A 26,970-nucleotide genomic window follows, 5' to 3' on the forward strand; every position below is an offset into this window, starting at 1 on the left:
TGCAAAGAAGTTCTATTCAAGTCAGACATTCAATATAATTTGCACACAGCCACACTAAGCCAAGTTCAGCATACTCTGTCTTCCTTCACTGGGTCCTAACTTCACCCACAAGAGCAAGCCTGAGGCCTTGCTGGGCCTGGGTCAAGCCTATGATACAGTGGGAACCTGGGGACAAAATGTGTCACTTGGTTTTAAAGCAGTAAGCTTGGCAGTGCACACAGCATTCCTGCCCTCACTGAGACTCCTCCGGCTGTGGATACAGTTTTATACAAAGCAGGTCCTTTCTCGTTGATTTGGGGGTGGGGGGTGAAGTGGACTGAACCCAGATTCTGATCATCCTTCACGGGTGATGACTTGGAGTGTTTCCCAGTATTTTAACGTGGTCATGAGACTCCTTGTCGGGTTACATAATGAGTACGTAATCATCTACATACAGTAGAGTGAGTTTTCCTGCTTTTCATCATGAGATGCAAAGATAAGATACCATTTCTTGGCTTAGATTGAGTACATAAAGTAAGTCCCGTGAATTCCTCATTCTACTAAAACTCCTGTTCTCCAGCTCAGATTATCTGAGTACATAAAATGAGTCCTGTGAATTCCTCCTTTAACACAACTGTCCAGGGCACACCTTTCGGAGAATTGGTCTAGGGCTCAGGGCAACAGAAGGTTAAATTTTCAGGATTTTGTGAGCTGGTTGATTCTGGCTACCATAGCATTCACACCATGGAAATCAGCAAATGCGGCTTACTCCCCCGTCCCTCTAGAGTCAGTGGTTAAAAATGTATCAGTATCCCCCAGCACCTCTGTCCTGCACCCAGACCCCTGAGAAGGAGATGGAGAAGGAGTGTGCCTCTCATGTGCCCACCTTTGAGGCTGCTGTCTCCTATGATATTCTGACATGGAAAACAGTGGCAGAAATTCAAATTCTGGGCGAATGAATGACCCTGGGCTTTGAACTAGAGGGGTCACCTTCAACGTGGGTCTTGGAATGTGAAACCACTTGTCTCACCGTTATCCAGAGAGCCCGAGAGGGAGGTAGAAATGAAGATTAGAGTAAGTCCCCTACATATGAATCAGTTCTGTTCTGAGAGCCTGTTCATAAGTCCAATTGGTTCATAAGTACAAAAATGTTTGAGCCTAGGTACCCAACTAACACAATCAGCTATAGAGTACTGGACTGTAATGGGTTTATCATACTTTCCCAACAAATAAGACATAAAAAACAAACACAAAATAGAAAACATTAATCTTATAGTACAGTCCCTTGTCCAGTAGTACAGTACCACACCTGGCATACAGGGGCACCTTCATTTCTTTGAAAGCTTGCAGCTTGTAGGTTTCCTATGTAGGGACTTACTGTATTAGGAACGGATGTGGGAGTTCACCCCGATACGGTCCTGCCTTTCTACCAGTAACTTGACCCGTGCAGACAACAACTGAACTAGAGGTTGATTTCTAAGTCAGATCATCCTTTGCCTTGATCTAAGGTGCCCATTCCTCAACAGGTTAGGAGCCAGGCACTGGACTTTGTTTTGGGGATACTGGGGCCAAGGCCTTTTCATGATGAGGAAAGTATTCTCTCTCATGTGGGAGTCGGTTGCCACCTGTGGCTCTTGGGCACCTGTGAGGTTGCTGATGTGACTAAAGCATTTTCAATTGTAATTAGTTTGAGGGTGAATTTCAGGAGCCACCCATGGCACCTGTATTGGACAGAGCAGCCCAGGGCTTGCAGCTACCTCGCTGGGGGTCAGCCTGTGTGTGGAGCATGTAGAGGTGCACTCATCACAGTGAATGCATCGGTGTAGGAGAAACATGGATTGTACCTCTCTTCTGAGCTTTCAGAACCCAACCCTGCTAACCAGCAAGGCAGCCCTCGTGCCACCATGAGAAACGAACAGAGGCCCCTGGCCCTGGTTTCCATGCACCCCTTGTCCTGCTCCCCTTTCCATCTGCAGGACAGGTGATGAGCTCCAAGGACAGGTGAAGAGGTGGGGCACAGAGGCGAAGCCCCTGCCCCAAGTCCTCAGAGCCAGAATTCCCATCTAGACGTGTCTTAATAAACTCAACACCACTTGGTAGACTGATGTAGCCTCAGAAAACTCAGATTTCAAGCAACTCTCCGCCCTTGTTCCAATAGAAGGAGCCTTGATCTAGAGCACAGTTGTCCTTGCACAGGTGTTTGTGGATGATCAACCCATGCAGGGCTTTATTTGGGCATGTACGCCCGTGAGAAGCATGCTATGTAGATACACATTTGGTTTTACACCATTGGCTGAATTTTATTTCCCGTTTGGTAATGCTGGAGTCTTTCTGTTTTGCTGTCTGGTTTAAATCACTAGCAGCTGTATCGAGGTCTGTGATCGGTCCTGTCTGGGCTTTTAATGTTTCTATGGAATGTGCTCTGCTGATCAACAAATCCCTTATAGACCCACTGCACTGTGTTGCTTTTGCTGTGTATTTATTCAAGTCCAAATGACTGAAATGGGATGAAAATGGAGATGTAAACCCAAAATTCAACAAAGACTTTTGAAAGCCTTCTGTCATGGTAGGTTACTACTAATCTCCTGTTAGATTACTTTACAATTGGCTACTCATTTTGCTTCATCCTGTCAGCTGCAAGCAATGCTAGGTCATAGGTCGTGCCAGGCAGAGGGCAGGGGGTGGCGGGTAGGTTACTGACCGTCAATGCCTTTTGTACATCGACCACCTGCATGAAGCCAGATGCCAAGGGCGCTGTCTACATCAGGCAGCTTGGCTCTGGGGCCAGGCCTTAAGCCTCCTCTGCTACCTTGGAACACAGAGGTTGTTTCCTCCCCTTAGTTTGCAAGATGGAAACATGATGTAACTCGGTCACAGCCATCCTGTGCACCGGGTGGCTTGCTGTCCTGACAGTGCATTTCTGGGCTTAGCATCATGCTGGCCTGGCTGCCAGCTCACTTATCCAGGGACTGGGGCCCACAGGGTGAAGGGTGCTAATCACATGAGGCCAGAGGGCACTGTCTCAGTTGCCACCTCCAAAACATGGGCTGGAAGAATCCAGACAGCATCACAGGGGAATGGGAAAATGCTGATCGGCCATCTCAACAAAGCCAATGAACCACAAGGTTATTTCAAGAAGCACAGAAGCAGAGCAGTGCTGGCTGTTTCCCATCAGCCTAGCACATGGCCTGGCCTTCCTAGCTAAGAGGCTCAAGACTAACGTCCCATCTTTAGGTCATTTGTTGTTAAATTCTCTGCTGCACAATTTCAAGTTCAAAAGATGGGAAACAAAGTTCAGCAATCTGTTATCAGCGGCAGACAGTCCTGGCTGTTAACATTCTCTCTCCTGCCCATCTGGATACACAGGGCATCTCGTGGAGAAAGGCGTCTCTCTCCTAATCATATACAGATAGCATCTGTCTAAGAATGGACATCGCTTCTGTAAGCTCCAAGTAAGATGGGGGCAGGGGGGAACCATATTGTCTGTTGTATAAAATATAAAACCTGGTATAGTCCTGAATATCAATGTTATTCCAATTATTTAGCATAAGCGAGTCAGCATTTACTTTTCAAAATGCCATCCGAATTTCTTTTCCATTACTAAGAGGCAAGTCACTTCTTATTCAGATTAGATATTCTGGACTGGCATACCTATTGTACTTCATCAGTATCATGAACCTTTAGCCCCCAGAGCTAAAAAGGGACGCTCCATCCATTCATTCAAAATGTACTCAAGTCCAGACCAAGCCCATGAATGCTAGCCAACAAGTCAACCTTGCAGGTGAGGATGAATGAGTTTTAGGATCACAGAATAACCTGGGGCCCCTTTGAACTTGCCCCCTCCCACCTATCCTCAGACCTGAATCTGTTCTCAGAAATGCTGGCTCTGGTCTCATTTAGGGGTCTGGGCTTTGGGGGCTGGCAGTGCCCCCCCCCAGAGGGTGGTGAGCCTGCAACGGGCACTGTAAGACCGGCGGGAACATACATACCCTTCCCGGTGGGCTTCTCCTTTCTCCAGCTCCTGAATGACCCCCAAGAGCACTTTGATGGTTTCCTGGCTTGAACTGATCAAGTTCTCCATCATCTGAAGCTGGGCTTTCAGGTCGACCACTTCCGTGTGAGGCACGATTTGTTGGCATTCTTCATCCGCAGCGAGCGCCGGGGGACAAGGCTGGCGCTCCTGCCCCGAGGGGGCCTGAGTCTGCAGGGAGGCGTCTTCTTCGCTACATTCCGGGGACAGGCACTGCGTCTGGGGCGCGCAGGCTGGGGCGGCGCCTGGCCGGACCTGGAGCCCGCTGGCCTGCGCGACCATTCTCCGCTCCAGGTCGGCCGCGGGGCAGAGGGACCACTCGCTCTCGCTCGAGGGAGCGGAGTTCGACAAGGCCGGCGCGGGGGCCCTGGCGCCTGGGGCGGGTGCGTACACGGTGGCCACCTCGGTTTTAAACACCCTCCGGTGGGCCGATGGAGCCGGCTCCTCGGTGTCCGGGGTCGCCCTGCCCTGCCTGGCTTTCCCGAGCAGCTGGTACTCCAGCTCCTGGGAGGACGACCGAGTGGAGTTCTGCACCGGAGCATCGCGGTAGCTGTGCCGGTCGGGGGTTTTGCACGGCTCCGCGCAGTTGACCCCGGTGGGCGGCCCCAGCGCGTTCACGTGTTCGTCGGAGTGGAAAACCAAGGCTGTGGTCTTCTGTACCCGGCCCGCGCCCCACCGCCGGGCCTCCTCGCCCGGCCCTTCCTGGCTCTTCTCTTTCGCGTCAATTACCAACCCGTTGTTCTGACTTTTAAAGGCCTCGGTGCCTGGGATGCTTTTGAGAGTCCCCTTTTTGCGGTCCAGAGGGAAAGTCTGGTAACACTTCTTGAGGTCGGGCGAGGTCTGCACACCTGTGCTCTTGGTGACGTTGGGGATGGACCGCCGGGCCGGCACGGTCATGTACTTGCGGTAGGCAGCCCTGCAGGACGCGGGCCTGGCCTCCCGCTTGTCACCCTGCAGGCCCGAGGCGAGCTGAGTGTCCCTCTGCTCGTTTTGCGCCTCGCAGATGTCCTTAAAGCGCACCTGCAGGGCTTTATTCCGCTTCTTAATCTGCCGGTTGGGATCCAGAGCATATTTCATCTCCAGGGCCAGACAGGCGGCAGGCTCCACTTCACTCGCGGAGGTCGTGAGTACGCATTTGCTGGGTTCCTTACTGACCATGGTTCCTGCAGGCGGATACAACAACAGACCTTGTCAGTGGAACAGAAACCCACAGGAAACCACAGGCAGCGCAGGCTTTAGGCCAGAATGACGGATGCCTGCTCCCTAATTATTTTTAAACAGGTGAGGTCGGCCTTTATGTTAAGGAAAATCAGACAGGCAGAGAATCCCTGGCAGGCACAGTTTGAAATGCTTCTCAGATATTAAAGCTTGCCTCCCTCTCCATGTGGGATACACTCGTTTTTCCTTTGATAGTAAGGCATGTTTCCCCATTAGGCAAACCTGTTTTACTATATTCATCAAGAAGCCCAACGACTCTGCCTCGTCTGCTTTTTTTTTTTTTTTTTTGCAGATTGCTGTTTTGCACGCAGATCTCTACTTCACAGGCAGATGGTTTTTCAAAATGTAACTTACTTGGTTTGGGCTTTTACTACTTTTTTGAGGGCTACCAATTAATCTATTATTGGAATCCGAGAGGACTGCTATTTTCTCTTAAAGACGTCTCGGGGATTCTAGCTCCTGATCGGATAAATGTGGAGAGTCCTCCGATGAGGAACTGAACTATATCTATTTATGTTAGCCATTCTGGATGCTATGTGATAGGGGGCCGGGCTGGTTTATGGGAAAACTGTAAAGGGAACAGTCTCAGCAGTATGGCTTGCTTCTCATGGGTTAACATCAGCCATAGCGAGGGCATGGGTTTCCTGGTTTCTACAAAGTCTGTGTTAGCAACTCTTTTCTTTGATTCTGTGGAGAGGGGTATTTGAAAATACTTAAAAAAAAAAAAAAGAAATTATTCATTCTAGAATCAAGTTTTGTGTTTTGATCACAACCTCTGCAAATGAACACAATGGTGGTTGTTTCAGGATTTAAATTCTGAAAGAAAATAAAATCACAAGGCTTTATGTTAATCATGCAGATTCATCTTGGGCTGAATTATTAAATGCAACTAAGAAGATGCAGGTGGCCAGTGATTGCTCTGGGGGAATACCAGTGGGTAAAATGCCTTCACTTTATTAGGCAGATTCGCAGCTGTTTATCACACATGGAAGGACTTTCTTGCGGGCTGAACTGAAAGCAAGAAAATACAGTTAAGTATGCTGTTTGTGAGTTAGTGTTTGCTTTTTTCCCTCCCTGTGTTCGAGAAGAAAGCAGACGGGAGGAATCTGGGGTGTGGAGGGCCCTGGTGTCCAAGTGAGGTGACCAGAGAGGCAGGGTCATTGACAGGAGCCGGTGAGAGCGATGCAAGAACAGGCTCAGGCTGCCATGACCCACCCACCACCCAGGGACCCTCGCGGAGCCTCTCATGGCACTTCCTGTGAAATGCCATAGGCCCTGTGATCACGTGACTGCCGCTCTGGGAGTCAGGGGTGTGCGGTCTTCAGGTGCCCTGCTGGTAGAGGAGAGCCATGCCTAATACCTTCAGTGCCACTCATCCCGTTGCAAGGAGGAAGCTCGAGTTCAGAGAGGTTAGGTCACTTGTTCATAGTCACACAGCAAGTGAGACACACAGGCAGGATCCGGATCTACCTGCCCCCTCGAGTCCACGTTGGTTCTCATACCTCAGGAGTCCAGTGAACAGAGAGGCAGGCCACTTCCCTACGTCCCTGAGTTACAGTTGCAGGCCAACAGGGCTGGTGTTTCAGGGAGAAGCCCAGAGCCCTTGGCCAAGAGGGAGTTACAGATCTGCCTCCCCCCTCACGCCACGCAGAGCCTGGGACTCTGTTAAGTTGACATTGCAGGCCAGCATGGCCCTGGTGTGGTCTGAAAGTTCACTAGTGTTACTGAATGAAAGGCTTAGAGAAAAAATGCAAGCACTTCATCAATTATGCCTTGAACGGTGAGCCAGTAATCACGTTAGAGGACATCAGAAGTAATCCCTGCAGAGCTCGGTTCCAGTCACATCAGGTTTCCCAGCCTTGGCATTCTTGGAGTTATGGGCCAGGTGAGTCTTTGTTGGGGGTTCTCCTGTGCCATGTAAAATATGCATTAGCGTCTTGGTGTCTCTCAATATTAGCAGCACCCCCACTCTAAAGTGACAGCCAGAAGGTCTCCAGACGAGTAGCCCTGGGGGTGCCTAACTGACTCCTATTGAGAACCACTGCATCAGACCTTTAACCTTGGGTGGCTAGAGTGTGTCCTGAAGCTAAGGCAGGGGTGGAAAGCCACGTGAGAGACCAGGAAGGCATCACAGTGTCCCACCCCCCCAGGAGGCATGCAGAGTGCCAGCTCTGAGGCTCTAGTCTGCAAAAGATGTAGCTCGGAGCTCAGCCAACACGGAGGTGAGTCCTCATCCCACGGCAGCTGTGTGTCCTCTGACAAAAGAATTGATCTGAAACAGTCATATCTGGGGGGAGGCAGGAGCAAGACAGAGAACAGGCCTTCTTTCATCTTTGGCGCTCTACTGGGCACTGGGGGTATTTGGAGATGTTGGTCATTTGAAACTTGAAAAATGAGGCCGTTTTGGAAAGACGGAAAAGGCAGAGATACAGACTGAACAAGATCATGGGTGACGGGGACAGAGCATGCCTGATAAGGGTAGATTATATATGTGTGTGTATATAGCTGAGAGACACTTATTCCATAAGGTTACAAGAATGCACACAAGGGGCCGTGTGTGAGGGAGAGAATGGGGGCAGTGGGGGTAATAAGGAAAGGAAACCCTAACCCGCACTCTTAGCTTGTATTCATTCTCTAAAGCCTCAGCTGTCCAGGTGTGTCAGAATGTATTGTGCCTTCATCCTGCAGAAGACCTTCACACTAGGGAAAATTTGAAAGAGAGAGCATCTTTACAAAAAGCAATTTACTAGTAATTTTTCAGCCTTTTCCCTGCCACGACTGAAAAATGTGTGTCTGAATAAGTTTGTCCTACCACGCTATTCATCATCACGATTTGCCAAGAACTGCACTGAAATAATTCTTTTCCATCAGTCTGCTGGTTTGGAAAGATATTCTGGTCTTGGACCCAACCATCAAACTAATAAAACAAATCAGAAGAATTAATTGCCGGTGGCAAAATAATAATAATAAAAAATTCCTAGTCCCTTGGACTGCAAGGAGATCCAACCAGTCCATTCTGAAGGAGATCAGCCCTGGGATTTCTTTGGAAGGAATGATGCTAAAGCTGAAACTCCAGTACTTTGGCCACCTCATGCGAAGAGTTGACTCATTGGAAAAGACTCTGATGCTGGGAGGGATTGGGGGCAGGAGGAAGAGGGGACGACAGAGGATGAGAGGCTTGGATGGCATCACCGACTCGATGGACATGAGTTTGGGTAAACTCCGGGAGTTGGTGATGGACAGAGAGGCCTGGGGTGCTGCAGTCTATGGGGTCACAAAGAGTCAGACATGACTGAGCAACTGAACTGAATTGAAAAAGCATATGAAAAAATACATATGTATAACTGAGTCACTTTGCTGTACAACTGAAATTAACACAGCATTCTAAATCAACTATTTTTCGATAAAATTTAAAGAAAAAGAAAATGATTGTGTCACGCAAGAAAACTGGTTGTTCTCTAGATAAGAGTCCAGGAGACCAGTGGAACTTCCTGGCGTGCTTGTTTTTCATTTCCTTCATGCATTTGTTCATAAACGCCTTACCATGTAGCCTCAACATTCAGTCCGTACGTTCCCAGTTTCTGGATGCTAAACCAAGGCGGCCCTGTCCTGTGCACTTCACTCTCATTTTCTCCCCGATATCACGACATCCTCATAGCTACGGCACTATTGTTATCCTCAAGCTGGAAATAGAGAAACTGAGGCACTAGATTTTTTTTTTCCGGATCTTGCTCAGAATCACACTGCCGGTACATCCCTTTAAGTTCCCTGCCTGGGGAAATTTGTAACCCAAAATGACCCATGGGAAACCACAGGAAGCATCAAACAGCTGGAACTCAGGGCGGGCCCTTTCCTTGGCCTGTTTCCACAAAGGATCTGGGTGCAGGTTTCTCGGGGCACCACCATGTAGGTCCCAGCAGCATAGGTGGTCCTGCAGCAGACTCAGCCCGGGTTGCCTTGAGTTCTGGATTGATCGTGATGCCAAAATGCCATTTTCAATGGTGGCTTGCCTTGTCCGGGTCACCCCGGAGAACCATGGACTGTCAGAGTTAAACTACTGGCTCTAAAGCTGAAGGCGTTCAGAAAGTTTATTTTTCATAAGAAAACTGTGTTTTAGAATTCACTGGACTGTGCTGTCTTGAGGTAAAAACGGCAAGTCATGGTTGTGCCTGGCTGGCTCGGGGAGTGCGCGATGTCGAGGAGCTGCTTGGAATATAAATGTCTTAATTACCCTCAAATTAAATTTCATAATCAAATGTGAGTTGTAAATATATAAACCCTGTATTTTTAGATTAGTGATGGAGAGTCATCTCTGCCTGCCGCTTTAAATTAATAGCTTATATAAAAATGTTCATTCCAGCTTAAAGGAGTGAAAGATGGAAGCAACTAAATGCCTAACAATAGGTAAACGGTTAAGTAAATTATGGTTACATTCACTCAGTGTGGCCATTAAAATGATAATTATAAAGATTATTTAGTATTGGAGGAAAATGCTTGTGAAATTATGTCAAGTGAAGGGAAGCCATCTACCAAATTGTACTGGAAGAAAGTAACCAAAAATTGGTTGTCACCGTGGCACTGAGATGGTGCGTTTGGGGAGGTTTTTTTTTTCCCCTTCTTTCTTCTGGTTTGGGTGCAGGACCTACAGTGTCCTTATATTGTTTCCCAATTTAAAAAAAAAAGAGCAAACTCGGTCCACACCTTAGGCAGTGTGAGGGGATCAGGCCTCTGCAAACTAGAAACACTTGGATCGAGTAAGGAAAACCCAGAAATGATTAGATTTGGGTACAAGCAGTCTCCCAAAGGTCATCTTTTATTGTTTTGAGGAAGCCTTGGATAAAGAAAGAAAATGAATTTCAAAATCCTGATGGTATTCATGTGTGTGTATGTGTATCTGATCTCGGGTGGGCTCGGCCTGCCCTGACTTGGGCTCCCAGGCAGAGATGGAGGCCAGATCCTAAGCTGTAGACCAGCGGTCAGTGGCAAGGGCCCTGGTCCTTTGGCTTTGCAGAAAAGAATTCCCACAAAGCTAGAAAGGAGTGAAGCAGGTAAAGTTTTTGTTAAGAGGAAAAAGAGTGCAGTATGTATAGATAGACTCGCTCAGAGGGAAAGTCCCTGAATTGCTGAGTCGCACCCTCATGGCAGTTTGAATTACTATTATGGGGTATTTCTTCTGGGTTTCTCTTGGCCAGTCATTCTGATTTGCCCGGTTCACAGTCCACATGAGGTATATCTCAGGATCTTCCCATGTGTGAGCGTGCATTTCTTAGCCAAGATGGATTCTACTGCAAAGGCCTCTGGGTAGAGCATCCCTTAGCATCACTCTCCATTGACTTCCAAGGAGCCTTTCTGCACACCTGTGGTTGGGGAGGTCTCCTGACTTCGGGAATGAGAAATATGTGGTCTGGAGTTCAATTGTCCTGCTTTTCTCCTCCTCCCTTAATTGTCCTGCTAATCTCTTCTTGGTTCCCTGGTGGCTTAGATGGTAAAGAATCTGCCTGCAGTGTGGGAGACTCAGCTTCGATCCCTGCATTGGGAAGAACCCCTGGGGGAGGAAATGGCAACCCACTCCAGTATTCTTGCCTGGAGAATCCCATGGACAGAGGAGCCTGGTGGTCTACAGTCCACGGGGTCACAGAGTTGGGCTTGACTGAAGCGGCTTGGCATAGCATTCTCTTCTTCGAGTTTCAGTCCATAGGGAATGAATCTGTAATCGCTTCACCCTGGGGTTGGGGGGCATCTACCTCCTGCCTCATGTCTGCCGAGGTGTAGACATCTACACACATCCCTCTGTATGTATGTGGATCGGCTGGGAGAGCCAGGGAGTGTTTAGTTGAAAATATATCAATATGTGAGAAAACTCATGGTTGGGTGGAATTTGCCATCTGTTTTAATTAGAAATCAAACGGTTTTGCCCTATAATCTACAGCTAGCATCTGAGGCAAACTTGGTTGGTTTCAGCAGCTGATGAGAGAGAATCTCCTTTGGGTGAGCTCAGTTCTTCCTGTCTGCAGGGACCCGGAGCTTTCCAGTCTGGGCTCCAGCTGGGATATCAACAGCATAATGCAGTCGACTGACAGTGGCGGCCGGGGAGCAGGCCGGCCTTGCCAGGACACCTCCCAGGGTCCCCTCAGTCGGTGGATACGGCACAAGAGCTAAGGCCAGCAACTGATGAGTTTGGAAAGGGACTGCATGATATTATTGGTTTTCCTTGTGGCTTTCCCGCTGTTGAGACACCTTGGCGTCAAAGATGCTGGCCAGGATTCAAGATTAATTGGGTCAGCATTTTATTCTATATGCAGAGGGAATGCCTGAACTGGGAGCGGGGGAGTGATGAAAAAGAATATCCCATGTTTTAACATGCTGCTTCCTGGGCAGAAAAGGAAGTGAGGCAGAGACCCCATACCTGTTCATGAATTCATGAACAGAATTCATGAACACTTCAGCTATGAAGGCTGAAGTGGGGTGTAAAAAAAAAAAGAATGCTGACACCCCTCTGAGACTGAGCTGTAGGCAGGGGAGCCACTCCTGTCTCAGCCCCCAAAGCTGTGGCCCTTTGTGAGAAATACCCAAACCGTGCCCCATCCTCTGGGTTGGTGGATGATTGCCATGAGGTCTCCATCATTAAGACCTGAGGATCATCCACTGGGAAGCAGACAGAGGGTCCTGGGCAGAAGAAATAGCTGCTCAGTGGAGACACCCGGCTCGTGCATATCTCTGATTTCAGAAAACCCATTTTATGGATCTAATTCTGAATACGCTTTGATTCTGGGGTGAAGAAGCTGGACTTCCCTTGATGGCAACGGGCAGACGTTTTTTAAAGGTTTGCTAGAATGAGCAAAGAGTGAAACGGAGCCCCTGGGCTCTTTGACCAAGTTAGTTTTATGTCCTTCCCACTGCCGACAGTACTCATTGTTTCTAGTCTACATTTCTTTTTCGGCAATAGCAAATATTTAAATGAGAACTTTCATATCTGCTGTCTTATGCAATGTGTCTATTGAGTAGCATTCTATGCTCATATAATAAAATTTTTTAGTTGTTATGTTGTTGTAGCTTAGTCACTAAGTTGTGTCTAACTCTTTGCAACCCCATAGACTGCAACACTCCAGGCTCCTCTGTCCTCCACTATCTCCTGGAGTTGCTCAGATTCATGTCCATTAAGTCATTGATGCCATCCAACCATCTCCTCCTCTGCTGCCTCCTTCTCCTTTTGCCATCAGTCTTTCCCAGCATCAGGGTCTTTCCCAATGAGTCAAATCAGGTGACCAATGTATTGCAGTTTCAAGCTTTAGCATCAGTTGTTATGAGGAGGTTCTATGTTATTTTTTACTCTCAACAACGTCAAAATCATGATTGATCCTCATATACATGAGCTTCTTTCCCCTTCTAATGTAATTAAGGCAAGTTCTTGACTTAAAAGAAATAAAAAATAAAAAAACCTCATTTTTACCTACAGAAAAACTTTTACTCCATTACTTCAGCCACAAAGCATAAACTGACTCTCACTGGCCTGTTTCTAATTAGTGGGAGCAGAGGAAGTAAAGCACCCATTTTCTACATGGATGTTTGGGTTTGGTGTTGAGGTTTTAGAAGGACCGGATGATGCTGTCTTCATTGGACCAGACTTTCCTCTTCATTTTTGGTCTGTTTACTTAGTGTTTCTATGTTCAGCTTATCCTGACATTAACCTTTCTTTATCCTCTGTCCAGATGGGATCTAAATTCGTAGAAATGGATTACTAACCTTTTGTGATGGTGGCCAAAATCAACTGGAAAAAAATGCCTCCTCCAGTTGAGATGTGATATCAATGTAGGAAACTTTATGTGCAGCAGTTAGCTTTGCTAATTAACTATGTCCAGAAAGAATTCAGTAAAACTGCTAACAGCCACTCACCAAAGTCATCTTAAGACTAGAAAAGGAACTGATTTCCCTATTCCTCTTCGCTCCCCCTTCAGTATGACAGTTACAGAAAATGTTAAAAGTAAGGCCTTTCGTTTTGAGCATAGCTCTCAGTGCATTTAGATGAATGTAGAAAATAGCCCACCTACTCTATTCCCCAGAGGTTCCCAGTTATTAAGCAACAGTTAGTTGATGGTGTGGGGCCTGATCGCAAGAGCTGGAATTAGTAGGATGCAAGAAGGGCGGCTTCCCTTCCTTAGATTATTTATGAAAATCTCACTCTTTTGAGAACGTGCACACTGGAATGTGTTTTGTGCTTGTTTTGCCTTACTGATGAACTATGATGAATCCATCCATATATATATTTATATATATATATATATATATTTTTTTTTTTGCTAAATGACATGTTTTGACTCATCACATATCTGAAGCTAAAATTAGAACAGTAATTTCCCCAGAAAATAATTGTCAACAGAGTGTGTTTTCCCTGCTGCTTCTACCGGCTCAATCTCAGATCCCAGTGGAACACCCGGGCAGGGTTTCTGCTTGGGGGTGACCATTCACCACGACTGCAGTCAATTAGAGTTAAAGACGCTGTCCGTCGCTCTGGCACGGCCATGGGAGTGTCCGTCTATTACCATCAAAACGGATCCCCCGTGCGTTTTTCATTGCGGTGTGTCTCCCCTGGTACCTTGGCCTGGTTAAACTGTAGACTTTGCAAGGTCTTGGGTGTGCTGCTGAGGTAGCACAAGCCATGAAAGAAGGGGAGAAATGAGGATTTCTTGTAATAAGCTTCTATTTATCAGTAGAGAGATGACTGTCCGGGTCAGAATCATAACAAAAAGCCATAGTCAGAGGCAGCGTGTATGGCCTTCCCATATCCGGCTCACGTTTGTCAGCCATGGTCCAGTGTGGGACGGTTGCCTGGTCTGAACGCACTCTCCTTTTCTGGGATACTTGTGCTATCACGCAAGACGATGCAGGAATGATTTAATCTGAGTGGACCAGGGACATGAATTAAGGAAATGAATTAAGACCCCTTTCCTTCCCCTGCCGCTGATGAACAATGAGAGGGACCTCAGAAATAACTCATCACCCTGAAGAGAGATGCTGTCAGCGTAGACCAGACTTGTCAGGGAGACAGTGTACAGTCGCTGGGGATGTAGAAACAGAGGGAACATTCCAGTAGCAGCTAATAGTTGCAACTGCAGGAGCACTTAGGGTGCACTTTCTGCATTTAGTGCCCAAAATATTCTTAGGGGTGGGAGGTGAAAAAAAAAATAAAAAATGTCTGGGTGTCACATCTTTTGATGTCCAAATGGCTTTCACTTTTTATTTCTTAACATAAATTTGACTTTTCATTAGTCCCCATGGGCTTTTTTTTTTTTTACTCTGCTGGGTCAGTTGGTTCTTTAACGTTTTTCCTTGGCCAACAGCTATTATGAACTTCTCTCTTTTCTGTACATAACGTTATGTAGCCTCATAAAATGTATGAAGCCACGCTTCCCCCCTCCCCAGCCACCGCGCTCTGCTCTAATGTCTTTAGAAGCCTGCCTCCTTCTGCCTGAGCAGCTCAGCAGTGTCTCTGGCAGCCTGGAGGCCTCTGTGCCCTTCTGGGAGGAGGGCTGACACAGGGTGAACGGCCTGCGACCCTAACAGTCTGTGCTCAACCCAGTAACAAAGCTGCTGCGCTCGCCCCAGCCGAGCGTGCAGCAAAGGCGCCCAGTGTTAAACGCAGGACTGAACTTGGCCTGCCCGACGGCCAAGAGACCCCAGCCCACCTGTCGTAGGCTGCTGTATGTCTCTGAGTCCTTTGATTCTGAGGGCTCCTAACAGCTGCTGACAGTGTTTTACCTGCCAGACTCCCTAGTGTAACCCCCTTAACCAGGCCGTCGCTAGGCCCCACTGATCTGTGCTTTACCCTCCTACTGCTTCACTATTGATTTCTTCCCTTTATCCTCACCGTCCGAAGCTCGACCTTGGTGTTTTCACGTCCCTTGCTCTCAGCTCTCCATCCCTCCATCCTGCACATCCTCACGGTCCCACCTTCAACCGCAAACATCTCTCTTCTCTGTGAGTACCCGCCTAGTCTTACTTGGGTAGCATTTCCAAAAAGCAGTTTTTGTAAGGGTCCTCTGTAACCTTTCCCATCCTGCTCATCCCCCTGGATATCTCATACCTACTCACAAGCTCTCTGTCTGCTCAAGCCAGTGCTTACAGTGTCTCTGGCATATACCTGGGTCACTCCCTCCTTCATGTCTTTGCTCCCAGTGGTGCATGTTCTGGCCTTGGCCCCATCCTCCTCTTTAATGATTCAAGTCTAGTCTTGCCTGCCCCCTCCTTCCCCCCAGCTACGCCTGTCTTCATGGCCCTTTCACGGATGCAGTGAATGGTGCCTGCATGTGAAGGGTGATGCAGGCACCATACCGTGCGCTGGGCACCCAGGAAAACGAGGCCCAGTCCTCAGTGCTGTGTAGCTCAGCATGGAAAAGACATTCTTCTGTGGATAGCACCAGCCCGCTGTGCTGAAGACCATCCTGGGAGCAGGAAGAAGAAAGGACCCAGAGTGTTCCCTGGGAAGTCAGGGCAGGCATCCCCTGGGAGACATGGAAAGATGGGCCTCCAGCCTCAGTTGCTTTGCTTTGATGTGTCCCTTCTCTCTGCTTACACTTATGTAAGTGTTTGCAGACTAGATTCTGCTAAGCATCTCCTCTTTCTCTCAAACTCAATCAGCCTTTGATCCTTGCTAATTAAAGAATATAATGATATGCATCCCAGTATCCTCACAGGAGGGGCCTTACCCAGGACATTTTAAGAAGGTTTAGGGTGGGTACTCAATATTATTGGTTTCCTTGGATTCTTTCTGTATAGCCTGGATCCTCAATCAGATGGAGCCTGGATCCTGTGTAGGGATCAGATGAATGGAAGGGTAAAGGGACAGAGCTCCATTAGTTTAAGAAAAACCACGTTCCACAGATTTTTATCTTCTGAACCTTAGTGTAACTCTCTCGAATTTGGTTGTTATAAAGTATTACTTTAAAATTTTTTTTTTCTGTGCTGATGCAGGGACAAGAGATGACCCACACTCGCACAAAAATGAGTAGATGGTTCAGCAGTGATGTCTGTTTTCTGTTTACTCCTAAAGTACGTCAGGGCCCTTACAACAGATTTGCTACAGTAAATGTGACCAGTAGGCTTGTTCTTATATTGCCTGGCTTTCCTCTTGGGAGTGGGATGTGGCTATTGCAAAATAAGAATTTAATTAGAAAATCTCAATCATGTGGGATAACATGAACATGTTAGGGTGGAATCATTGTAACCTAGCCTTCTAACTGAATCCTGGATTTTGCTGTAGAGGAGGAACCCCTGACATTTTTGGGGGAAATCAATAGAGTTCGGGGTCACCCCTCTGCACTTCCGAGTGTGTGTGCTTTGGCCCAATGGTGTTGCGTGAAGTAGTTTTTTTTTTTTTTTTAACTTGGAGTCTAAATAAAATTGCACTCAGTAAACTGCACTCAATAAAATCAATACTCAGAAATAATAATTCTACACTACATTCTGTGATGAACATGGGGCGGAAGGAAAAGGGAGATGGAGAAATGAAACAAGACGGAGAATATGAGGGGAACAGTGAGGCCTGGAACTGCCCAGACAGACAGGCAAACACAGAGAGGACAGGGCGGTGCTCGGGGAATTACATCCCAAGTGCTCTTCAGTGGGGCAAAGGCAGAGTGTTCCTGCTAGCGACAGCCACTGCCGTCGGCTTTGCACCGCTCCAGATCAGGCGGTTGCAGCGACCCTTCTCCTGTTCAGAACTGAGCTGGACGGTTCCTCTTAGGAAACTGAGGCCAGACTGTCACAGTTTCACGTTTTATGAAGCACCCAGCATGCAATGAGTGCGAGTGTTGGACTGGACGAATGATCCCATTTTAAACCGATGCTCTATGCTCGGCTTCTGCCTTTTGATCTCTGGGCACCTCTTCTTCCTTCACGGGGATTGTGGGAAAGGAAGAGAGTACAGAGGGGAAAGGTTGTGTAGGTTCAAGAAGGGAAGTTGGCATTGCCATGTGTAAGCAGTACTGCTGATCTTGAAATGATTCTGTTCCCCTCAGAATCCTAAAAATAATTTTTTAAAAGGAAAACATATGTCTTTCCAAAACTTTAAATGACCCCTTTTACACTTGACCTTCTTGAAACTTTGGAGGAGAGCGTAAGTGTTGAAGAAGTGGAAGCTTTTACAAGGTTTGTTGTTGTTTTTAAAGACAGCCTTTTAAAGAATCCTAAGGGAGGCTGTTCTTCTCTCAGAAGTAGGAAGACGTGCATCTTCCTCAGGGTCTCCATCCTTGAACTTGACTCTCTAGAAGAAATATACTGGTCCCTACCCCAGTAGGCACCCAGGGAAAGGTGTGCCGGGGGAGTCGAGATCACTGGGATAACGGAGGCAAGATGAAGACCCACCAGTCTCCGTGTTTTGTTTTATTCCCCTCATTCTCTTGTATTTCCTGCGGCATTCCTAAAGCTTAGAGCAACACGTGACACATAAAAAGTGCCCGTAAATATTTACTGAATGAAAGGATGAATGAGTGATGTCCCAGGGGAGCAAGGAGAGCCGCCCCCTTCTGTAATACTTTTTCTAGGATGAACTTAGCCATGGGGTGCTGGTCACCAAACAGAGCCCAGGTTGAGGGCAGTACAATGAGCTTCCAGTGGCCCCACTTGGGATCAACAGTGGACATGGATTCTCCTCCCAGAGGGCAATGAGTGACCTGTGACTGTCACCATTCAAAACACAGGTCTTCTGCATTGTGGATTAATGATCACATGGTGAATGCCAAGTAAATTGTCACCTGGCAGGTCCATAGCCAGAATAAGGTATATTCACACCTTTTTTTCTCTTGATCTAGAATTTGGTCCATTCCTAGAAATTACGGGGGTGGAGGCAGTTCTTCTCATCAGGGGTCGGGGGTTGGAGGTTGATTATTAGTGAATGATTTACGTGTAGGATTTTATAAGTTGGCGAGGGGGTGCACAAGGTCATCCCTTTGGCATTCTATCATTCTAGTCTTTTCTTGTCATGATCCTTCCTGGCTCTGTCATATCACAGGGTGCTTCAGAATTGGGGTGTAGAGACTGCCTGCCTGCTTTTGAGTTCTGCCCCTTCCACAAATTAGCTCAGAATACTGCTCGGATTATATAACCTGGGTGAGTAAAAAAGTGAAAGTGGAAGTTGCTCAGTCGTCTCCAAGTCTTTGCCGGCACCTCTGTTCATGGACTTCTCCAGGCTGGAATACTGGAGTGGGTAGCTGTTTCCTCCTCGAGGGGATCTTCCCGACCCAGGGATCGAACCTGGGATTCTTTACCACTGAGCCACCAAGGAAGCCCCACATTGTCCATGTTCTAATACTGCATTCTCCAAATACTTTTTTTTTTTCTTTTGTTTTTTGGCCATGCCACATGGCATGCGGGATTGTAGTTCCCTAATCAAGGATCTAACCTGAACCTCCTACAGTGAAAGCTTGGAGTCTTAATCACTGGACCGCCAGGGAAGTTCTGCCAAATATCTCTGATGGACCGGTGATTGTTTCTTAAAAGGTGGAGAAACTGAGGCACTGCACGGTAAACCTGTGTCCACATCACCCTGATAGTAACTGGCAGAACTGGGGGTGCAGGTGTGGACAGTGCCCCCTGAATGCCCCTGTAAGCACTCTCATCTGTGATGCGGGCCCAGGTGGCTGGTATCTGTGAGGCCCCCAGTATGTGGTCTTGGCAATGCTGCTGCCGATGATGAAGCAATGTTGATGAGGACAGTGCACTTAAGAATAGGTTGCATCTGGATACGTTATTTGAGAGAAACAGGTTTGAGAACCCCCTGTAAGGTTGGTAAGCCACTTTGAATGGCTGATTATATAAAGTATACAGTTGTAGGTTTTTATTTGAAAACTGGGCATGCCAGTGGTCATTTTCACAGATGCTTTAGATCCAGAGTTGGGACTGAGTCTTTGATGTGGAACTTAATGGTTACGAGGAATGAAATGAGAGTCAGGAGCCCTGGATTCCAGTCCATCCTCTACCACTCACTCAGCGGCTGACCTTGCCTTCTGGAGAAAGGATGCCTCCCTTGGCTTGCCCTGCCCAAGAAGACCAGCTGGTTTGTTCATAGAGCCAGTTTCTGCAACCCTGTGATCAATTCCATTCTGTAGCCTAACCCTCAGAGAAGGCAATGGCATCCCACTCCAGTACTCTTGCCTGGAAAATTCCATGGACGGAGGAGCCTGGTGGGCTGCAGTCCATGGAGTCACTAAGAGTTGGACACGACTGAAGCGACTTAGCAGCAGCAGCAGCCTAACCCTGGGGGTTTTCGCCCCACTAGTAAATCTGATAGAAACAATACGTAAAGCAAAGACATACTTAGAGGAGAGTAAATAGTGTGCATGGAGATGACTAGAAATAGCAAAAACAACAATAAAAATTAAACCAGGAGGGAAAGTCCTTCTGTGAAGCCTCTGAACTAACAACTACTTTCAAAACAAAGAGACAATAAATGTTTGAGAAAAGCAGTTATCATGGGATTTTTCAATGGCCTGAGAAGTCAGATGAAAAATATGGTTTAAAAGTGAGAAACTTATCTTTCTTAGCATTTTTATTAAAATATTTTAATAAATGTTTTTATTAAAAACACTCATGTGCTTGGCTGCAGCTGGCCTTAGTTGCAGCACGTGTGATCTCTAGTTGTGCTGTGTAGGATCTGGTGCCCTGACCGGGAACTGAACCCAAGCCCTCTGTTTTGGAGCTTGGAGTCTTAGCCACTGGACCACCAGGGAAGTCCCTAGCATTTTGAGATTTTCAAACTCTCTACACTTGCATGTGTATGAACTTTTCTGGAGAGTAATTCCCTGCCACACTTCTCCAAGGTATGCGAGTTGTAAGTTCATGATTGATGGGAAACTAGTTGTCTAGTTGTTTGTGCCATGCAATTTCAACATGGAAAAAAGAGAAAAGCAAAAAGCCACATCTTTACGAACCACTCTTGTATTGCTTGAAAAAAGAAGAGATACATTGGTGAGTCTGGCACAAACCCAATGAAATTGATATGCCATGATATAAAATTGAGAGGTGGGGTCAAGGCTAAGAGATAGATGTTTTCTAGTTGTCTTGAACTGATTCTATGGACTCGTATTTTGGTAAGGTGAAAATTCCTTTCAGCCAAAAACTGTCATCATTCGGGATAAAAGAGCATTTAATCTACTGGATTGAGGCTTACTTTGCCTCCCTGGTTTCTTTCACTCTAATTCTATTACTAGGTCATTAAACTTACATTCTGTCTTTAAAAACTCAACTTCTACCCATGTAAACTTTCACCAAAGGAAGCTCTATATAAGGTTGAGTTTGGGGGAGGAAAACTCCAAACCTTTGAGACTTTTTTCTTCCTTAATCACCATGTGGCTCAGATTTGAAGATAGTGCATCTCTAGAAGTTGTCTTCCTTGTTAGCAACATCTCATGATTCTTCCTTTTAATTCCTACTTCAAAACAAGTAAACTTGAAATGGAAGGAAAAAAAAAATTATTGTCCAATCTGGAGTCTGTGAATTTCTAGCAAAATCACTGAACTAGGTTTATTGTTAATAGCTTCATTAAATATTCATTAAGCACCTGTTATTTCATAGGACTATTCTTAGTCCTTTAAGAATTTCTTTGTGGTGTGAATCCTTTGGTCTAGTTTTTTCCTCTTTCAGAGTATTTCTCATAGACGTTCTAAGAAGCAAGAAATGATGAAGCACTTATCTTTTAAAATAATGTTTCCAGTTGGAAACTCACATTCCGATTTCTGATAGTAATCCTATCTTTTTTCCTCCAGACCTACTGGCTCCCTGGCTTCTCTGCTTCTCTTGATCCCCAAGCCCCGTGTCAGGCTGGGTTAGTAGCATCTTTAGTCCCTTCTCCATGTTGCCATGTTACAGACTCACCACCCAGGATGTCTCTCTCCCAAATGCCCCCTTGTGTATATCTCCATGGTCACCAGTCACCTTTGCTACCAGTTAATTCTCACCCATCACACCCTCTCAACCGATCTCCAATTCCTCTTCTCTGGTTGTCTCGAGCTATCAAGACTTCGTCTTCTAGAAATGTATGCAATTGTTCAAAACATTCAGTGGTTACCTATCACCAACGAACAGAGGACCTTTCTGCCCTGCTGGTTCCTCCATAAACTGGCTTTAAACTGCTTCTTCACTCTCTGATCTCCACCCTGAAACCTGCGCCCAGTGTCGCTTCTTACCTTCCCACACAGGTCTCTCGCTCTGAGCACCCAGCAGCTGTGCTCAGCTGCAGGATTTGTGTGTGCATCTCATCCCCTTTTCTCAGTGAGGTCATCACCCTGTCTGCCTGGGAACCCCCAAAGCACACTGCTGGTCCTCTCCTCATCCTGTCTCCCACCCACTCTGGCCCTCCTGGCCTTGAACCTCTTGAGAACCGCTCACTCATCTTGCAATATCTCACACCCTGCTATGGCCACTGCCGCTACGGCTGGGTACATTTCCACAGACCAGCCTTCCTTTCTGGACCAAGCCATCTGCATATCAATCTACTTTCCAGTGCTTGCCCATTACCGGAGCCCAGGTTTTATAGTTCCATTACATTTCCAAGGATGCTAAAATCGCTTACTACAAAAGCAAGCAGCTTCCAGGGAACAAAATGCAGATAATATGGGATGTTCAGAGTCTGACTACCAAAGTATTAATACACATGAAAAAGATAAATGGGACAAACATAGGATACTTCCCAGGGAACAACCAGTATGGAGGGGCCCACATCACCAGTGGAATGATGACCTGGAAACACAAACAAAGATCGGTCAGTTTCATTTCTGTTTTAAGTGGATAATGCTGTACCTCCTTGGCGGTTCCTTAACTGAGCAGCTGAAACGAAGCTCTCAGACCATCAGCTTCCCCTTCCTGCCTTTTCTCTCTGCAGTCTTGATGAGGCGAGTATCATATTCGCAGGACTGCCTGCCCGTAGTATTTCTGGCATCACAAAACCTCTTTCTTATGTCTCTCATATGCTGTAGTTTACTGCATTTCATTTTATGCCTAAGGCTAGATTATGAAGGGTTGAATTGGAATTTTCCATAGTAACTGCAATATAAACTTTGACCAGCTTTTTGCCATACTATTGTGATTTTTCAAAAAGTTTCTTCTTTACCCTTGTCATGGCCATAATAGCATAACTCGGGTGAAGGGTCAGCGTGTAGACTTAAACCTCTCTCTGCTCATCTTTGGTGTCAATTCCTAACAGCAAGATAACACGGCAAAGAGAGCTTGTCTGTGAATGTACAGTACTTGGAATAATCAGTTCAGTACTCTACAGAAACAATATTTGCAAATGATGAATTTGAAGACTGTTCTTCCCAAATCCCTTGGAAACAGAGTGTTGGCCGAAAGGTTTATAATTTAGAAACAGAAGTCCTTGTCCCTATTATCTGCTTTTCTGTAGTCGAGTTCTTTTTCTTTCTCTCCCAATTAGAGCTGAGAATATGCGTCCAGCAGAAAGCCACAGAGCTATCAGAGTGTTTTGTTTTTATTTACATTATTGGTTTGTCACTTGATAACATCTTTATCTAACTCAGAATCCCTCAACTCATTCATTCATTGTGGTGTGAATGATGTCTACGGTATGTATGACTCAGACCCATACTGAATATCACAGTGGCTTATGGTAGAGGGGGTGTCTGAGAGAGTTTATATCAAGAATTGAATTTAGAATCCAGCAATGTCTCCCTAGGTATGTTTTTTGTAAAGCTGACAGGTAAGATTCTCGGGTGCTTGGAGACACTTCAGGGCCCCTGAACCTGAAACAGACACATAATCTATTGTACACAGCCCAAAGGTTCAAACCTGTAATGCGTATGGCTTACTGTTTGATATGAATTGACATCTAAGCAGCGTCTTTATATGAATCCCAGCAGGATCCCCACAACGTGGCATCATATCTCTGTTATGTCCTTAATATACAAGAAAAATATACTTTAAAAATACACTGAGGAAAATGTGTAACGTCTTTACGACATTTATGTCATAGGTTAGCCCAAATATTAGATAAAGACTTATCCAAATGTTTGTATGCAAATTCCCTGGTAATAAAAGTGTTGTCATGTCATATCAATCATACTAAATTTTGCTTTAAAATATTGAAGTCATGTTATGAAATATTAAAATCAAATATGTGAGGAGACTAAAAAGAAACGGCTTCATGAATTATGTCAGCTCATTTTGGTGGTGGGGCAATGACGGGCTTGGAGGAGTTGGTCAGGGAACTGTTGAGGAAGGAAATGTTTAACGTAACTGTGCCAGTTTTGTCTGGGGGAGTCGCCATCATGACCACAGTCCCCAAATGACTGTGGTTGCCTTAAACAGGCACGACTGGTGTGGTTTCCTGAGCGTCTGATTGCTTGAGCAGCAGCCTTGCAGTGCGCCTACTCAGGTGCCTGGTGGGCTGGTCCAGAGCTTCACAGATCGCCGTTCCCGACGACCTGGTCCCTGCCTCCCTGCACTGATGCCGGGCCTCAGCACTGCCGCTTTGCAGTGTAGCTGTGACTTCTTTATTATTATTCCCCGAGAAGCAGCCTGTCCCCACATAAGTAATCTGCTTCTCATACAAGAGAGTTCAGTAGTTGTAGCTCTAAATGAGACAGCCATGGGTGGGAACAGACAAGAGAATACAAATGTGAACACATCTGCCCAACTGCTCTGCTGGGTTCAGCTCTACATCTGAGAATCATTTTTATTTTCTGACTGCTTATTTCATTGTGCAGGAATCTTCCTGGTACTCTGATGCCTTTCATACACAAGTCTTCCATTAATTAACTTATTTACTTACAAAGTTGTTCCCCCCCCCCGCCCCCCGCTCCCTGTACAGAGGGAGAAATAAAAAACAGAAATTCCCTACCCTGCACCTGAGGAAAACAACTATGGCAGAAAGAGAAGCCCCCAAAGTCAAGAGTAAAAGTGCCAACTTCCCAGCTGAGGCCTGACTAACCTGTGTGGCCAGCAGTGGCTGTCTCAGTAGGACAATGGGGCTGATTTAAGTAAAAGCTAATGTCTTAATCACACTAATAAACTCCAGTAAATTGAAAGGTAACCTCTGCTTTTCAAGGGCACCTATCTTCAGGAGAGGCCTTGCCTTTAAATAAATTAAACGGAATCACATTATCTTTAAGGAAATGATGAATTTAGTGAAGAAAAGCTCGAACTCTCTGTAACTAACATAATTTATGCAAAATCATGCAATTAGTGATAGCTGTGTTAGACCTTTTTTTCTGCAAATGCATCTGTAATAAAACCATCATGAGTAGCAGTGCCATCTAATGTAAGTAGTAAACATGGGTAGTGAATTATTAATATCTGGTGAGGCATGCAAATGGCAGGACTTCCATTTTTCCTTTGAACTAACAACACGTTCGCTAAGGCAAAAAAAAAAAGGCAAAGATAAATATGAACTTTTCTTTGAAAAGAAACATTCAACAGGAATATGAATGTAATAAATAGCACAAAATGTGAATAGTAAAACCCAGGCACTTTCTGCCTCCGCAAAGTGAAATGATGGTTATACTTTCTGCTGGGTCTGTAGCATAAGCTTAATGAGGTTAAAGCGATTTCATACGTGTACTCCTCACTGAGAATGGCCTGGGTCAGGTGATGTGGGTGGTAGTCTTCAATCAAGTCTTCAGTCGGGTAACCTTGACATTCCCCCCTCTCTCTGGCAGATGGAAAGGGAACCCCTCCTCCCCTTGTTAGTGCTTATCCAAGGAAAACCTCCTTGCTGGACCCTCCTCTTCTGAGCTATAGTCTTGTGAAAATACCTCCTGCGTTCCCAGGCAAGGCAGGGCTGGCCCAAAGTTCCATCCCCATCTTGGCCAGTTCACCCTGGGATACCTCCGCAGAATTTAAGCGCCTAAGCAGACAAGGTCAAATTAAAACTGCTTCACTGCTGATTCTGGTTCAGGGTCCAGCCGTCAGGCACAGACCCGCAGCGGGAGAGGGGTCGGGGCCCTTCTCTGTACGTGAGCCAAACGCCCCGCTCCTGGCCCCGGTGTACTCCAGAGTAACCCCCACTCGTGGCATGCCCTTACAGCGAGCTCCATCCCCCTGTGGCTTGCCTTGTGCTGAGGTCACAGGGACAGGCTCTTTATCCCGGCAGTGGAGATGCCAGCTGGGAACCCTGAGCATGAACCAGCAAGACGCAGACTCTCGCTCTTGACTTGGGGCTCCCGGCGCTGCCCCGGGCCGCGGGCCGGCCCACGGGCTCCCTCCTCCCTCTTGCCCTGGCTCGCCAGCCGGCCGGCCCGCTCGCTCGGTCTGCAGCCTGGGTTGGTTTCCCACGCCCGTCCTGGGTCTGACTCGGGATGCTGCGCCCCCGGAAGCCCCGCGGGCGCCTACCCCGGCCCGCAGCCCCTGGAAGGTGCCAACCCCGGGAAGCCCGGGCGCCTCGGGAGGAGACGGGCATTTCACGTGGGCATCGTGCCTTCGCGGTGCTCACGCCTCTCCTCCGCAGCCGGTGCAGGGCCCCTCCGCCCGGACTCATCCCCCCAAAGTTAATCAGCCGTACTTGCCAGCTCGCTTTAGTTTGGGAAAGACTTCAAAACCTCGAGATCGGCGGGGCCCACGGCCGCCCCCAGCGCCCCCCGCCCCCCTCCACCACCCCCGGTTCTGCCTGGCGCGGGCTGTCGGGTGCTATAGGAGGCTGTGGCGTTTGTCTAGAACCAACATCGCAGACACACGGACCCGCTCCTCGCCGGCCGTCGCCAAAGTTGCCGGAAGCCCCTCGGCCACCCGGCCCGGGCCAGAGGCAGTTGCGTAACCTCGCCCCTCGCCCCCGCCCGCCGCCCGGTCGGCTCCCGGCAACCCCGGCCCCCGGCAGCCTGCCGAGTCCTCAGCGCAGCCCGGTCGGGGGCGCGGGGCGAGAATCCCGGGGTCTGCGCCCGTCCGGGCGGTGCTTTGGCCGCGGCCAAGCGCAGCGGGCGCCGGGGCGCGGGAGCAGGGCGCGCGGGGCTCCGCTTACCTTCGGCGGCTTACAGATAAGTCGAGGTCGGTGCAGCGCCTGGCTCGGGCATGTCTCGCCGCGGACCCCGGCAAGCCTGGCGCGGCACGGAGCACTCCGGGCAGGGCATCCGCGGCGAGGCTCGCCGGGCTCGCGCGGAGGAAGGTTCGGCTTCGGGGGCTTGGCCCGCCGCCCGCGCCCCCCCCACCCCCCCCTCCACCACCACCGCCGCCGCCGGGGCCCGGCCCGGCCGGCCCCCCGCGCCGCAGCTCGCGTCCCTCCGGCCCGGCTCAGCGAGGCGCGCGGCGAGGCAGCGGCTCGGCCGGCTCCGAGGACGCCCGCGCGCTCGCTCGCTCGCGGCGCGGCGGAGCCAGCCACAGCCACCCGGCGCCGTGCTCCTCCGATGTCCTCATTGACTGCGATCGTCTTCGGCGAGATCTGGGCGCCGGGGCCGGGAGGCGGGGGCGGAGAGGCGGAGGGAGCGGGAGGGAAGTCCTTGCCGCCGCCGCCGCCGCCGCCGCCCCCCGGGTCCCAGCCACTCCGCCGAGCCGGGCGGCCGGAGGACGGGGCGCCGGAGCCGCTCGCCTGCCGCCTGTGCGCCCGCCTGGCACCGAGGCGGGCGGAGCCCCGGGCCCAGCGGGGCGGGAGCCGGGGCGGCGCGGGGCCGGGCCGGGGCCGCGGGCGTGGGGCGGGGGGGCCCCAGAGGGAGCAGAGTGGGCGGGAGTGCAGGGGCCCCCCCGCCCGCCGACGCCCGAGCCCCAGCCGAGGAGGAGGTGGAAGGAGCCGCCGGCGGCCGCCGCCTGCTCGC

At 48.3% G+C, this 26,970-nt stretch overlaps 2 protein-coding genes across 7 annotated transcripts in view; one reads left to right on the plus strand and one right to left on the minus strand.

Annotated features, from left to right (window-relative positions):
• Nucleotides 1-5,167, minus strand: part of INSYN2A (inhibitory synaptic factor 2A) — a 38,468-nt gene extending 33,301 nt beyond the window's left edge. The window contains exon 1 of the mRNA XM_055560927.1: nt 3,969-5,167. Coding sequence (XP_055416902.1) covers nt 3,969-5,167 — 1,199 coding nt within the window. The remainder of the gene's footprint in view (nt 1-3,968) is intronic.
• The window catches only part of DOCK1 (dedicator of cytokinesis 1), a 560,005-nt gene that overhangs the window by 256,483 nt on the left and 276,552 nt on the right, over nt 1-26,970 (plus strand). The window lies entirely within an intron of this gene.

Source organism: Bubalus kerabau, chromosome 22 (genome assembly GCF_029407905.1).
Source record: "Bubalus kerabau isolate K-KA32 ecotype Philippines breed swamp buffalo chromosome 22, PCC_UOA_SB_1v2, whole genome shotgun sequence".
NCBI classification, from domain to species: domain Eukaryota; kingdom Metazoa; phylum Chordata; class Mammalia; order Artiodactyla; family Bovidae; genus Bubalus; species Bubalus kerabau.